This window comes from Brienomyrus brachyistius, chromosome 8 (assembly GCF_023856365.1).
Source record: "Brienomyrus brachyistius isolate T26 chromosome 8, BBRACH_0.4, whole genome shotgun sequence".
Lineage (NCBI taxonomy): Eukaryota > Metazoa > Chordata > Actinopteri > Osteoglossiformes > Mormyridae > Brienomyrus > Brienomyrus brachyistius.
Window position 1 is genome coordinate 6610243 of NC_064540.1, and position 16244 is coordinate 6626486.

General features: G+C 42.5%; 1 protein-coding gene across 15 annotated transcripts in view; it reads right to left on the reverse strand.

The window, feature by feature from the left end:
- Positions 1–16244, reverse strand: part of atp2b2 (ATPase plasma membrane Ca2+ transporting 2) — a 132447-nt gene that overhangs the window by 15824 nt on the left and 100379 nt on the right. For 8 of the 15 annotated variants that reach the window (XM_049022082.1, XM_049022087.1, XM_049022083.1 and 5 more), the window contains 9 exons: positions 15540–15797; positions 14562–14687; positions 13493–13618; positions 12805–12837; positions 11230–11316; positions 8459–8500; positions 7337–7504; positions 6786–7000; positions 5698–5940 (listed from right to left, as the gene is read on the reverse strand). In XM_049022082.1, coding sequence (XP_048878039.1) covers positions 5698–5940; positions 6786–7000; positions 7337–7504; positions 8459–8500; positions 11230–11316; positions 12805–12837; positions 13493–13618; positions 14562–14687; positions 15540–15797 — 1298 coding nt within the window. The remainder of the gene's footprint in view (positions 1–5697; positions 5941–6785; positions 7001–7336; positions 7505–8458; positions 8501–11229; positions 11317–12804; positions 12838–13492; positions 13619–14561; positions 14688–15539; positions 15798–16244) is intronic. The other 7 variants (XM_049022088.1, XM_049022095.1, XM_049022090.1 and 4 more) reach the window with 4 other exon arrangements.

Below are 16244 nucleotides of genomic sequence, written 5' to 3' on the forward strand. Positions count from 1 at the left end.
CAAATTAAAGCTGTTTTTTGTACTCATGTCATGACTCCTGTTATCAAATAAACTGCATACGTCAAGGACAAGGCTGTTATCCCTGACTTAAATAATTTCAAAAGTGAAATGTAAATATATATATATATATATATATATATATTTTTTTTTTATGTGTTTTACGAGCTAGAATGACAGATATTCTAACCAGCAATGTAATACAGGGCAGATGCCAGAACAAAGGGCATGCTTGGTTGTGATGCTTGTGTATCGTGACAGGCTAAATTACAGATACAGTAAATCTGACTTCTTCATCACTGCAAACTCACAAACATCAACTCTGGGTAATATCACATAATTCAGAAAGCCAACTTGGAATCAGAAGCAAAGTAAAAACACACAGCCTGACCTGCTCTTGGTCTTATCCACAAAGGTACCAGTTATGTAAAACACTTCCAACAGCAAGATTAAAGGAGTAGAAGATCTTCAGAGGGTTTTATTTTACAGCTTTCTAGAGATGAAGGCTCTCTGGAAATAATTTTCAATGAGATGGATCCTAAGATGAGTCCTAAGCTCACCTATTGATCCCCCCCTGCCCCCCCCAGACTAGTTATAATAAGGTTTTACTGGGGGCACTAATTTAAATGGACAATGCTCCCTCGTAGGGCGTTTAAATAAACTCCCACACAATTTAATGAGACGTATCTGCATTGCTCATTCTTGATGGCCCGCAATAAGGCAGGGGATGCACTCAGCCAAAAGGAAAAGCTGAAGGTACGAAAAAACACAGACGAGCAAACAATATACCGAACACGATAGCTGACATCTTTTAGATGAGCAGACACCTGACCGCAAGTCTGAGTGACTCTAAATTGGGCTGCGCAATGGAGTCTCCCAGGTCTAATTAGCGGAAAGGTTTGAAGGAATATTCTCCGGCTCCCAAAAGGTATGTACCGGAGGTACCAGAAATCTCTGCCACGCCTCCAGCCAACGGCAGTGATGATTCGGCCCCGAAAGGCTACCACTGTAAATCGGCTACATGGCGTTGGAGCCGTCGCAGGGTCCCCGCTCCTGTCTGACGTCGTCCCTAAGCCCTTGGCAGGGGCCCAGCGTGCTCGTGGTGCAGGGAGCAGCTGCTTGCGCCATGGTCAGCGCCTACTCCAGTAGGCAGAGGCATATGGTCAAGGGGAAGCTGGCAGCGTCTATTTCCTCCTCACCTCTCCCCCACCTCGCTCACCCCAGGCTCATCACTCCAATTTCCAAAGCCCCGCCCCCCCAAAACCCCCCATCCATGCCTCCACCAATAAGGTCACCACCGTGTTCACGCTTCTGAGGCACAAGCTAGCAGGTGAATTGGGCTTTTCTGTTTTTTTTTTTGGCCGGTTGATAGCAGTGCAAATGACAAAAGAGGTGCTTAAAATATTATGCATCCATCCAGTTTTCATACCCGCTTGTCCCATGCAGGGTTGCGGTGCTCCAGAGCCAATCATACAGGCTCTGGTTGAAAGGCAGGGAATAACCCAGGACCAGGTGCCGACCCCAAAATATTATTTTATTACAATAATTTTCAGAAATACAAGGTTGATTTTATTGGAATCACATTCCAAAGATGTCTTAATATATGAGACACTCTAGCACTGAACACTTTTTAAAATAAAAATGTACTTTTAAATACTTTTTAAACCTAACACCTATTAAACTTATTAAACACCTAGTCAAGTATCGCTATAATTTTACTGTTACGATAGACCTTAGGGTCAGATCAGATGCTTCCTTTCTCGTTAGTCATGTCAAGGTAAATTATCGGCCCCCAGGCCTCACTGCTTCACACCTTGTTAAAAAGAGATGTCATGGAGGATCTGTGATGCACAGGATGTTTGCCCTCTCCAGGGAGGGCACGGTTATCCGGGCACAGTGTCACGCATACAACGCAGTGACCGATACACCCTCTATAATGAGCGTATTCCTAGAAACACCAAACGTTCCGTATCAGTAGGGAACTAATATATCTGCATCTGAAAAAATGCAACTGCCTCTTTAGGAAGACTGTGAATCTGGTGTCGATTCCCTTCACCTTTACAGTAGGTGCAGGACGTCATGGCCTGTCTGCTCACAAATGTACCCTAAACATCTAGTAATCATATATAGGAACATATCTATCCCTGCTGATGTTTTTGGTTATTTGCCGGTGCGCATAGCATACCCACTAAATTATGTGCCAATATGGATCGATGGGACAATAAGGGATCGATTATTATAAGCTACACCACCAACCAGCACACATATAAACACAGACCTGAACAATCTTTCAGCTAAATGCTTGATCTGTGGCTAAAATATCCTGGGTAGTATCATATCAACTGTACAGTTAGACTATCGTATTTGGGGTTGGACAGCAAACAGCTACATTGAAACTAAGCTGAGCGACAATCCTAATGATCTTACACTGAAAATAAGCAGTTGAATAGTAGACTGCGATGGAATTGGCATTGTTGTTATTTTGCCAAATGTCATTTTCCTCAGGCTACGCAAAGGAACGACAAAGAATGTGATCCCATCGATCTAAAGAAGATGAAGCACATCTTGTATTTCTGAAAAGGCGAATCATGGATTTCCTTTGAAGTACTTAAATAATAGTAATGTAATACTAAAATAAACCGTCTAGTGGTCCAGAGAAGTTGACATTTCCTGGGCTTCTGGAACGGTGCTGTAAATATCTGACAGGTAGAGGGAGGGGTTCCATTCACCACGTTATTAAGGCAATAACGTGGTTGGGTGAAGAGAGCCTCCCGTTGGCGAAGGTCTACATTGTAGAGGAGATGCCTTTATTGAAATGGATATCAGGCCTGGCTTTATGTGAGGATCAAAGCCTTTCTTCTGATTCTGGAGAAGTTGACACAGTGAGACCAGCGCCTCCAGGAGATTTGTTTTTTTCCGGAAAGCTATTGGCTACTTCACCTACAGGACTCTCACACGCCTATCTAGCTCCAGGTTTGTGACAAACTTTACTGGACTGCCTCATACGTGGAGCGCGCATTCACAAGTCTTTGTTCACTGCACATTTTCTGTTTGGTGCGAGGGACTCCAGTATGCACTTATCCGTAAACCCGGCAGGAGTCTGGACAGAGAGGTACCTGCTTCACACCTTGGTACCGTTTGAATATAAACTGTTACGTGGTCCTCAGGTCTTCTGCAATGCAGTGTCCTACAGAGTGTGATGAAACATGAATCCCCTTTGTTTCTTTTTCTCCACACTAACCAAACATGCTGCCATCAGAGTTAAATTAAACCAGTGCAGACTCATTGTGTGTTTTACTCTTGCGCTAGTGTAACACATTTACTTTAGATCTTGAGGATGAATTTTACACATTGTGAAGCCCACTTAGAATAGATTTTGGTGAATTTTACAGTATCTAAGATGCCATTTATGCCAGTAGGAGAGTGACAGCTGAATATACTGCATTCAGTCATTCAAAAAAAAGAAACAAGAAAAAAATGTACAACCATATAAAATGTACAAAAAATGGGGGGCCAGCCCATTGCAGGGCACACTCACACACCATTCACTCACACATGCACAACTACGGGCAATTTAATAACTCCAATTAGCCATAGCATGTTTTTGGACTGTGGGGGGAAACCGGAGTACCCGGAAGAAACCCCACGACGACATGGGGAGGACATGCAAACTCCACACACATGTGACCCAGGCGGAGACTCGAACCCGGGTCCCAGAGGTGTGAGGCAACAGTGTTACCCACTGCACCACCATGCCGCCCCCTACATTGTAATCATCCACACCTAATTATTAAAATAATTGTACGCAGAATTGAATTAATTCACTTCATCATTGCTTTGCCGATGTTCAATTTAATGTTATAATATAGAAGGAAATTTGACCAATTTAGTACAAGGTACAAGAGCAAGACCCAACATGGCCAGACCAGTAACCTTCTGGGTACCAATCCACTTCCTCAGCAACTATCCTACCTGCTTCTTCGCATTGAACAGTTCTGATTAATCAATATTTGTGTTTCGTAGCGTTACAGCTGTGAGTCTGCCAATCAGCTCCCTTGTTGAAAAGGTGCCTTGTAGCTACAGAATCCTGTAATTCACATGTTCTCCACGTCTTTGCGTTGTGTTTCTGGATTTGGCAAGGCTGTGATGATGAACTGGTAAAATGCTTCTGCGTTTGACTGCAATTTAAAACATGTGGTGATCTACAACAGGCTGTTATACGTAACAGATACAGAGAAGGTAGTGTACAGTGGGTTGGTTTGGGATTGTTGGGTTCATGACCAAGTCTGTGGGAGAATCTTTGGGCAAGATACTCAACTTGAATTGTTCCAGAACATCACACAGTTTGGGATAAAATCATCCACTAAACAAGTAGGGCGACAACAAATATAGGCTTTATACAAATACCATTATAGATAGCATCCCAATTCAATCCCTCTCTTGACTGAACCCAACTTAATTTGCAAGTGATTCTAGATAGATAATCAATTGCTATGCTAAATGTGCACAGGGAACCAAAGTCATCACAGAAAGCAAAATTAACTTTTTAATTACCCTGAACAGTACGTGTAAATCCTAACAAAATAAGGAGAGTATTTCAGTTGCACATGGCGTGTGACAAGAGGCCTTTGATTAGCTCCTCACTCCCTGTTAAGGGAAGCGAGCTGTGTCAGTCAAACAGATGGTGGTGTGTGTGTGTGTGTGTGTCTGTGTGTGTGTCTGTGTGTGTGTCTGTGTGTGTGTGCTCGTTCCACCCTTTGTGTGTTTGTGTTTCCGCGGCGACCAGGAGGAGGATTACTCGCCGATGGAGCCATGACACATGACACAGGTGGCCCGGGATAGTATCCAAACAACTTGTTTGGGACCAGGTGGGAGCGCATGGTTTAGTGGATCAGAACAGGCCACACCCTCACACACGGTACACAGACAGCGGGATGTGTCCTATGTGTCCAACTGCCACCGCCCTGATTAACACGCCGATGGCATTTCAGTTTCGTTTGAACTATTCATTTGATTAATTCCATAATAATTAACATGCAATATAGATCCATTAGTTGGAAAGCTATTCAGCCAATCAATAAATGTTGCAGTAAAGTTACCCCCCTCCACCTGATTAAAATAAATGCTCTGAAACTTGCTAAGTAACACTGCAACGATACAGAACATACATGCCAATTCTTTCTGCACCCAAGACCCAATGAGGTGATTCCCAGAAGCAAACACTGAAACGTATGAGTCCGGTACTCTTTAATGGGTCTGACTCCCAAGACAAGACCTGCCCACTCAGATGGCTAAAAATGCTCATTCCAATTACCACCATTTCATTGGAGCCATTCAAAATGTAGGGCACCTCCCATGTCAGGAACGCTTTTAGGATATCTTTGGAAATTCTTACTGGCTTCAGCTGGATTTGATTCAAGGCTTTTATGCCTTTTATTATTTACTATGCATTCCTATTGATGCAATAAAGCAATTCTATGGCAGGAAATATTTAATTATTGCATAACTAATACCATGAGATTTGTCTGTGTTCATTAATTTGAAGCGATGTCTTAGCGACAAACGTCAAATTGTTTCATTCCCGTCAACTGTGACGGGATGTAAGAGCATAATTTAGCTATGTGGTAAACCAGCCATATGCAAAAATGCATGTCCCAGAACCCCAGAAAGAAACAACTATTTCTAGGAGAAAAACCTTACCAGAATCTTAGTGGTGTAGGCACTGTTGATGGAAATGGCGTTGATTAGTATCTCCAAAGTTTTGGGGGGCAGGACAGAAGGGTCAGGGATCTCTTTGTAGTGGACGTCGGCCACGTAAAGCTGCACTGCTGTCATGCGGTTGGTAGTCAGCGTGCCCGTCTTGTCCGAGCAGATGGCGGTGGCATTGCCCATGGTCTCGCAGGCGTCCAAGTGCCGCACCAAGTTGTTGTCCTTCATCATTTTCTGGTGGTTTTGGGTTAATAAATGCAGAGTTAATGCAATTGGCAGCCACTGAATTTGTTGTGATCAAGACAATCATTGTATCCATAACACAGCAACCAGGCTCCATGTCTGCTGTGGGAACCTTCACTCAGAATATCTTGACACCATTCATACTTTACAATTTTCAAAATAAAGATAAAAATAGAATAACCTTTAGTGATAGTCTGGGATATGGCAAGAAACTGATGTTGTCTCCATTTTTAGCTAATGCTCTTTTCTTTTTATGTAAAATGGACTTGGGAGCCTTATAAAAAATGGACTTGTGGCCTTGTCTACTGGGATCTGTGGTGTAATCAACCCACTGGCAGAGAACATTACTGCTACCAGATGAACTTACTCATCATTATCCCACAAGCATCTGAACACAAATTTTAGAGGGAAGCTAGTCATTGTAGAAGCAGACCACGCTGAATATTTTAAATGAATTGTTCCATAAATCAAGAGAATCAAAACGTTAAAGAATAACATAGAAACACAAATCTAAATTTTTTCTTTTTCAATGCACCACATAAAACAGAGTTGCGCCATGCAATGGCTTATGTGATCAAAGAACTCAAATTCAGTGAAAAAAATGTTGCGGCTACTTCGGAGGGATTAACTTTTGTTGAGTTTCTGAAGCTTCTTTGCAAAGGTAGTTTTTAACTTGCTTTTATACACGAAACTACCCCTTACACTTTGGAAATATCTAGATGAACTCAAGCTAAACTTTGCAAGCGGGAACTAACGAAGACTTTCCCACAGGGGCACTTATGATTAGCATCTATTGGCGAAGTATTGAAGCAGAGGACTCGTCACGTTGTGGATACCTTGACGGAGTAGGCCAAGGAGATGGTGACGGCCAAGGGAAGGCCTTCCGGAACGGCTACTACCAGCACCGTGACTCCGATGATGAAGAACTTGACGAAGTACTGGATATAGATGGGTGTGCACTCCGGCAACCAGGGTCTTTTCAGGACCACAAAGTTATCGATGCAAAAGTACAGAACCAGGATGATCACTGTGATAGCAGACATCACCAAACCTAAAGGCAGCAAGATGACAGGCATGTTGCTTACTCAGAGCTTTTGTTCATATGATTATGCCTGGCAAATATGTTTTATTTATATATACTTCATTTTTTAGCAGATGCTATGTCAAAAAATGGCATGCAGGTGAGAATCAGAGCGAGATCTGTTGGAGTTAATGGCCGTGCACAAGGGCCCAACTGTGGCATTACTCTGGCAGCTTGAGAATGGTTCTTAGGCATTCAACTATAGCACTCCTGTGAATGTCTTCCTATTTAGAGCAAATGATTTATGAAATCCAACAGGCTCACTTTGAGATTCGTTGAGGCGTCGATACTGGCCATGTTCATTACCTGCTTTGCCGATCTGAACAGCTAGCTTGGTCAGTTTTCCTTGAAGGACTGATTTCTCCTTCTTGGAGACGTTGACCTTTTTCTTCTCCTTCTCATCAGACTCGCCGCCTTCGGCACTCTTCAGAGGCTGCATCTCCATGGCGGCCGCGCCGTCCTGTTTTTTCACTGCTAAAAACATACGGTCGCAAGACTCAACGGGATACTTCTGGGAGGAGTGCTCCTCACCTCGCCACACTGGCTAAGGCCTGTCTGCGGTCATCCATCGCATTCAAATGGGTGCTATCGCCGATTGCACAGTACCACAACATTGCCCACATCTGTGGTGGTGCAGTTATAACTCAAGATCATCACACATCGGTCATTAAACCAGCCCTGAGCACTGATAACTAATCCATGCCGCATGATTTCTGGTTAAAATGCATGTCCGCAATAAACGATTGTTACCAAATATAGGATTTTGGCAACAGTATTGCAAAAAGTACAAGACAGCTTAAGATAAGCAGACAATGTTTCAGAACCGTATGCAGGTGACCCACCTTACTATATTGGGATAGACCATCATTAGACTATAGTTTGGATGTCAAGTCCTTCCTACTCTCTGTTGAATTTCTCACCCAAACTCCAAATTGTTTCCCATTCAAAGATCAAACGATATTTAGTTTTATTGGAAGTATCAGCGAGGTGAGGGGCAAGTGAACAATAAATCCAAGCAATGAGAATCAAATCCAGTAGTTCTTATCTCACGACTGATTACATGTCTTAAATTGCATATTTCATCTGTCATAATTTCACACACAGGCAAAATACAACATACATTTGATCTTCATACGCCGCGATATATTCCCTACGTATTGCGGTAAACATGAGGGCAACCAACTCGGAAAGAAGACATTACCTACACTTACGGGTATCACTGACAAACGTGATTTGAGGCTCATACTGCGCCATGATCATCGAACCAGCAAACAACCCACAAAAAATAGTCACAACCGCATGTATAGAGAAGAGGAGGTTGGAGATTGCATCGGTCTGTGGCTACAGACATGGGGGGGGCGAGTGGACGGCTCAGTGATGCACTGTAACAGGGCGGAAGCACACAGCGGGAAAGCGAAAGTGGGTTACCTTTGGTCTGGCTGTTCTCCAAATTCCCATCTTGCATTTTACCTACGATGAAGACATACGAGACAAAGAACAAAAATAACAAAAGCAGACGATAAAACATTCATCACAGAGACGTCACAGTGAAATCAAAAAAAAGGAAGACAGAAAAATGAATATTTATTTTACATCTCTGTGACAATAACATACATAACAAAAATGCTGCATCATAACTAATTAATTTAAGCTTCAGCTCAGATAGAGTCCTATATATTATCTATCCGTATCTGATCCTACAGCATGGATTTTTAATTGTAATTTGAAAAATTGTGAATAATATATGTATGCATTACTCTCATAGTTTATTAATAGCTGCCTAAACTATTATATTTTAAGATTTAATTAAAATTTAATAACAATTATTCTCCCTTTAATATAACTAATGACACCACTTTTAGGGGTTTGAAAAATGTGTTAAGCAACCAGATATCTTAAATTCTGGATATGCATATGTAAGACAAAAGTAAAGGAATAGAGGACGGGGACATTTTATAGCCGATTATTGAAAAAGGATGCGATTTTTATGCCATGGGATGCAGTAGGAGAAATTTGTCAGGGAAAGCTCTGATTCACTGAAGTTGATTAATCGCTTTACGCAGCTCCCTTGGCAGCTGAAGAAGAAATGTATCTGTATCCAAAACTGACCTTGACGCTGTTTGAGGTCAACAGAAGTCAGAAATCCATCAATAAATACAAGATTTATAGGTTTATATGATATTTGAGGGTGTATATATTAACATTTAATATTTGTTAAAGAATTTATTGCATGCATAGATTTATTAAAAGTGGAAACAATTGTAATAGGATACAGTTAAACTTATGTGTAATATCCCCGCCTGGTAAAATCACGAAAACTGTTTTTTATCACAGTGCGAACCTGAAACTCAAGAAATTCCCTGCATATTTGGTCTATGTCAAGATTTTTACAAGCGACATAATCAAGGCAAAGCGACCAGAAGGAAGGACAATGTCAATCACATGAGAAAGGTCATTCAGGTATGAACCAGGACACACAGGTCACGAACTGAACACGTAGGAGAGGGGAGGGGGCAGACAGAGCCAGAGTAAGACACACAGCATGCATGACGTCACGCAGACGCGGGATGCGCATGCAACACCACAACAGGAAAGTAAAACATGGGAATTGAGTGGAAACGTGGAGCTTTCGTCATAAGCTATCTTAATCATACGCCGAGAGAAGTAACAGGAATACTAGTTCCAGCACTAGACGTGTGAGTCTTCATTAGACTGGACACTGCCAAAATAAACCACCTATAATCCTCATAATTTCTAAGATATGTTAAGTAAACATTAGGTCTGCATGTTTTTTGTTTTTAAGATGAAACAGGTTGGTGCTTGCAGGGGAGAAACTGTTTAACAACGTCTATCGATATTTCTACAAGGTCAACTGAAAATGAGGAAAGTGCAAACCTTTCGAAACACTATTTCAGATGCTATAAAACACGTTTATAAAATGTATACTCAAACAGTTTTTCGATGTAAAACAAAAGATACCAGTAATAATATTTTACAAGTTTCTTTATTTTGTGTTAATGCATATAACTCTAAAAACGCTAAAAAGATGAGAGCACCACAACTTTTATGTCTATTGATGGAAAAAGTAAATATAAGGACAATTTAGACAGCTCCACTTCTGTTCTCATTATGTGCTAATTTTGGATATAGCTAATTCTTCTGTAGTGGTTTTAAAATCTTCAAGCCTGCAATAATTATATAAATTGTATAATTACATTAATTTTATTACCTAAGTCTTCCTAGGACATCTTCCCTTTCAGGTGTAATGTAGGAAGACAAAAGTTCAAATAAAAATAACTTATGAATTGTTGTGAATTTAGTACCCAACATGCTATCTAACTGTTAATCGAGTTTGCATGCTGAAGGAAGTGCCACAATACAGGTGTACATTTTTGTAATTCATATTAAGATTGGAACTTAAAATGATAGCCGTTCTATGATTGGTGTAAGACCCGCACGGTTTTGAATATACAGTCTCTGTGTGTGTGTCTCTCTCTCTGTCTCTCTCACACACACACATGCACGCACGTGCACACACACACGCACGCACGTGCGCACACACACACACACGCAGACACACACACACACACACACACACACACACACACACACACCGGAAGACTTCGCCCAGAGGGTTCTGTCCCACTTTCATGTTCTAGGTCTGAGAATGTGGGCCATCACATTTTGGGCGACCCTGGAAATCTAGGCCTATATAAAACTTCATATAAATTTCATTTTTTTTTTTTTAAATATCTCAAAGACTTATTGTTATAATTTAAAGACACATGGTACAGTTCGTAACCACCGTTGACTGTTATCAGTTACAATCGCTCTCAGCTTGCAAAAAAAAAAAAAAATTATAATAATAATAAACTGTATAAATAATGCGGATCAGACTAAACCAACTCTTTATGCCACCCCCGGTCCTAAAAGCCCAGTGCGTCCAGAGTGTGCCAATATGTTGTGTTTTAGCAATGAGCTAATTATGCTTAGCACAATTACTTATTGTGGCATTCCTAGTCAGTCAATAATACTCAAAAAGAAAAAAAGGAGGAAGAAAAATTAAAAAAGAAAGTAAAAGATTAAGTTCCGGCGACATGCATATCAGAGGGATGTACAATACAGTCAGCAGAGAGAGGAAAGTCAAGACAGCTGGAGATGGAGATACCCAGAGCGACTGGGAGGTCTTCTCAACGTACCATTGACTAGGCTGGCACTACCAGCAGCGCCCGCAGCCCCATCGGTAGTTATTGTTGCGATGGGGTGGGAGGACGGATGGGAGTGGTCTAGCAAGTAATAATGGATAAGAAGGGCAACAGTGAACAAAAATAGCATGGTTAGGAGCCTCATCACCATGATTAGCACTGATCTATGAACTGCTCCAACAGAAAGGTCTAGAAGAATACAATCTATCAGGCATAACGACGTCCACAATGCAACATGACAGCGTCACGCACAGTATGGATAAACAACAACACAATAACGTAAAATATAACACAACACAATGACCAATGGCACTATAAGCAAGAATTGACCCATTTCCCTTTAACAAAACCTGTAACCAGTAAGGGGGGGGGGAATCAACTTGTGAATGAATTCATCTATATAATGATTATAGTTCATTGACTGCCAAAGAGGTCACAGGAAATGATGCAACTATGCACATGCATACTGATTATTCTTATCAGTGGCTACAGATTTTTAGGGAACAATGATATCAGCCCAGACATACATTATAGATTAGTGCTTCATCTACGAACAACTTAAAAGCAATGGAATTTATCAGATTGGTGTTTTTTTTCATTTCTTATTCAGTCACTTGGTAATTAAATAAAATTTCAAAGGGTTGCAGTACGAGCAACAAGGTTCCGTTGTAAAACAACAAATGTTTGCAGGCATGTTGCTTGTCTCCCATCTCGCTTGGGACGACTACATTGCGGTTTCCTCCAATCATTTAAGGCAGGATTTCTCAAATCAGTCCTCAGGGACCCCCTGAGAGTTGGGAGGGATTAAAAACATGGACTGTCTGGGGGTCACCAAGGACTGGTTTGAGAAACACTGATTTAGGGAGGATGCCACCAGACTCCACCCCCGATTGACACAAATTTTAGCTGAAGGGGTACAAGTTCAGGAATGCAGCAAGATACACTGCAACTGATCTCAGGTCAGTGTGTTCACCTTTGCAGTGAAAGAGGTCACCCTGAAGTAAAGCCTCTTCCCAAACTAGCCTTCACCGCAAAGGTGAAATAAAATTATATATATATATATATATAAATTTTGGTTTATAGAGTTGGGCCTATCAGACCACTGTTGAGCAATAGCTTAGTCTATAAGTGCTTATGGTTTTAATCAAGTGACACTGGGAATTATGATTAAAATCAATATCGTTTCCGTGGCTGCAGTTGTGTAAACAAGGGCAGCGTTGGGGCGATGCTGACATGCAGTGCGATGGCCCCTCATTCTGTCAGTGGGTAGGTAATTCACCCCCAGATCAGTTCACTGGTACATGAATATGACGTGTCCCCCTTTTTTCCCCCCACACTTAAAAGGAGGAGATGGTAGCGCTCCCCATTTTAAGCGAAAGAATCATTCGTGATAGAAGCTGAATCAAAGATGGCAGGGGGGCATGGAGGGAGCGGGCTGGAGTCGAGGCGATTTACAGGAGTGGTCAGTGGGCAACGATCAAACTGTGATGGCACCAATAAAACACCCCCCCCCCCCGTGCCCTCGGGGGGTGGAGGGGGGGTGTACAGTGGTGCAGGAATATACTCTACCTGTAGTCTGCTGGCCATTCTCCACTGCCTCACCTGTATGGTGATTTCCAGAATAAGACAATAAGGCGGATGTGACCAGATGCTCAGTGAGAAGGTTACACTGCTAGTCCTTCGTGAGTAGGGGGGAACTTATCACAGTGCTACAAACTGCTCTGCCCACGCTGGCATAGAAATACGTTAGGAGCGCTCACGATATTTCAATGCTATTATACCTGCGTGGAAATCTATGCTGCTGGACAATTATCACAACTGTACAGAATCCTTTCTTAATATTACCGAAAATACCCAAATGCCGGTCAAATATGAAAAGTCATTTTAGGCGATTTGCTTTACCTGCATGTGATATTCGCATTTGTCAGACATTCCCGCTGTCCGTTCTTATGAAAATAAGCTAAATTGCTTCATTAAGCACAAGTCCAGTAATAACATTTCCACTGTCGGTGGAAAAAAAAAACCATCGCAAAAAAAAAAAAGAAAAGTCAAAAACATTTCACTGCGCTGCAGTGCAAAATAATCACCTGAGACGAAATATTTCTCCAAAACTGCAGGACTCTAGGAAATGGGAAGTATCACACTATCCCTGTAGCGTTTTACTCTGCAATTCCGAAATGCCAGATGGAGTCTGAGTCCCATTGGCGCTTCTAAGTCCTGAACTGCACATGACACAGAATGTGACTGAAGGACATACCTTTCTTTTCCTTCTTCTCCTCCTCTTCTCCGCTGGCACCCAGAAGTGTGAAGATGATGCCTGTCTGGGAGTTGACCCCCACTGCGGTGACCAACACCCGCCCTGAGCCCTCCATCACGTGGGTACCTGCATAGGGGAGCCAGCTGTTCTGGGCACTGGGACACCAAAGCCACAGTTCCAAGATTCCATGTTCCACAGTTCAGCTCCTGGACCCAACATGTGGAATGAGAGCTATCCGAAGGGCAATTCTGGCCCTCTAAGACGGAGAGATAAAGCTGGATCTCTGTTGCTTATGCGTTGGAAAAAGATACAGAGGTCATAAAAAAATGGCATCGGTGTCAAAGCATAAGGCGGTTGACTGGTGCCAATGAGGACTGTAATATGACTTGTTTGATGCTTACTCACTCCTCTAGATCCAGTATATACTCTGTATATATGCAAAACTGAATCACTGAATGTAACAGGACAGTGAAACATTAATTAGGTACATAGAGACATGGATAGTTCAGGTCCAGAAAGTAAAAATCCAGACCAAGGTTTTGTTTGAAACAACCTAGTTGAATACTCTGTGAAGACTGAGCACATAAACCAACGCAACTAAATCCCTAAGCAGATTATTGTATTAGTTGTTATTAATTCAAGAACTTTAACATTAGGAAAAATGCCTGCTTCATGAACTGTGAATTTCTGAAAGTATCTCAAAATATAAGGTAAGAACAACAATATTGTAAGGTCAAATAATGTTAGTTCTTAGTTCTAAGATTTATCACACGATGCTAAGATAAGTTAGCATGGTAGCTGAACATACTGTTTTCCCTCTGAAATTATGATTTCCATCCCTCTGGAAAACATCAGAAAGTTGTGAGTTGAATGATTGATTCTGTGCACACGAGGGGACCCGGCCAGCGGGGACTAGCGAACGGACATAATGCGAAAGAACATGACGGGGAAAGGGTGGCAGGGTGACCTGGAGACTTATGCCACGACCCAACAGTCCTTTGCTCCACAACGAGACACGAGGTCAAACACAAAGGATGGACCAAGGAAGCACCGCAAAAGCTGCACTGACCAGAGAGGAGCATGGGGTCTCTGTCCGGCGCTTTCCGTACGTGATCCGACTCCCCTGTTAAGGAGCTCTCATCAATCTTCAGATCATTTCCTTGTATTAAGATCCCATCGGCTGGAAGTAGGTCACCTTTAATTAAAAAAACGAAAAAAAAAAGCAATAAAACACACAGCTACAGCACTGTTGACACGACTGGGAAAAAAAATGCTAAATTGCATCTCGAACATGAGTGAAATTGTACTTAAGGTTCAATACGTAATATCCAAAGTGAAGTCAGCCGTGCAGATTTCGAGCGCCGCTCTTTCCGCGGCTGTCAGGTTAAATGGATACCCCCCCACCCCCTCATCCTCTCTAATGGACTTAGCTGTTGCTGACCTCATCGCACTTCAGTTAGGTGCGACCCCCCCATGTTCCCCAATAATTGGTTTCATCAGGATATTAAAGCAGCCTTTGTGTGTTAGTCGGGGAAGGGCAGTGTCTCTAAAACAGTCGTGCCAATTTGAAGAAGATGTGGAAAAGAATATGGTTTTTCATGATAGAGAACAAATTGAGAGGAAAAGCATGAGACATAGAGGCAAAGCAAACAGTGTAGAAAACAACCATTGGGCTCCCTAACTTAAAAGAAGCAAACTGCAAACCCGTGAGAGCTGAAGCATTGCTTCAGGGTGCTCTCTCTAACAATCACAATGACCCCGTTTATACTTTCAATACAATTAGTTACACTTGTGTGGACGGGCTTCTCCTGAACATCTATACCCTCCTTGAATCGTAATCAGTTTTAGGGCGATAGTATTTCAAAAAACTATTGTGTGAACTTTGGTCTGAAAACCAATGTGTGAACAATTCACAGAGATAATCTCCGGCAGTGCGAGGCACATCGGGATTCATCGTGACATTTTCTTTCCACATCTGGGAGAAACAACCTTTTCAGTGCAGCCCGGCAAATCAAAGAGACCCAAGAGACCCCGAGGAAACACCTACCGTATTTGACCTGCGCGATATCGCCGACCACGATATCTGCCACAGGAAGCTGGATGACCTGGCCTCCACGGACAACTTGGAACTTCTGCTCCTGCTCGATCCGACTCTGTAAGCCCCTGAATTGCTTCTCCTTGCTCCAGTCATTGAAAGCCGTGACAAGCACAACGCAGACAACCGAGAGCAAGATGGCAGCGCCCTCGATCCAGCCGGCCTCCGATTCGCCCTCATCCTCGACACCCCCAGCAGCAGCCCCGCACGCTGTGTGTACACACAAGGGGGGAGGCCGTTACAGGTGCGATCCTACCTGCCCCGTGGTCCCTCCATGTTCAGGAAGATTCTCCTGGGACCATACCTTTCACACATATAGGAGAATGACTATTCAGAAAACATCAAACCCAGCAGGTCATCATGAACAGAATCACCAACCCCTTATTAAGCTGTTTCAAGGTACTGCAAACAGAGGATTCCTGTAAAACTATCTGGCACCAACCTTTTGTTGTTAATGTAGACACAGAGCTGTATCTCACCCAACCGACTAAGGTCAAGTCTAGTGTGGATTCTCACTTGAATCCTTGCAGTTTAGAGCTGTTTTCATTTGAAATTACTGACAGCAGTTCAGTAAAACAAAAAAACTGTGTGACTGTGTGGGTTAGACCACTGCGCCTGTAACAGGTAGATTGCCTTTTCAAATCCCAGGGATCGAAA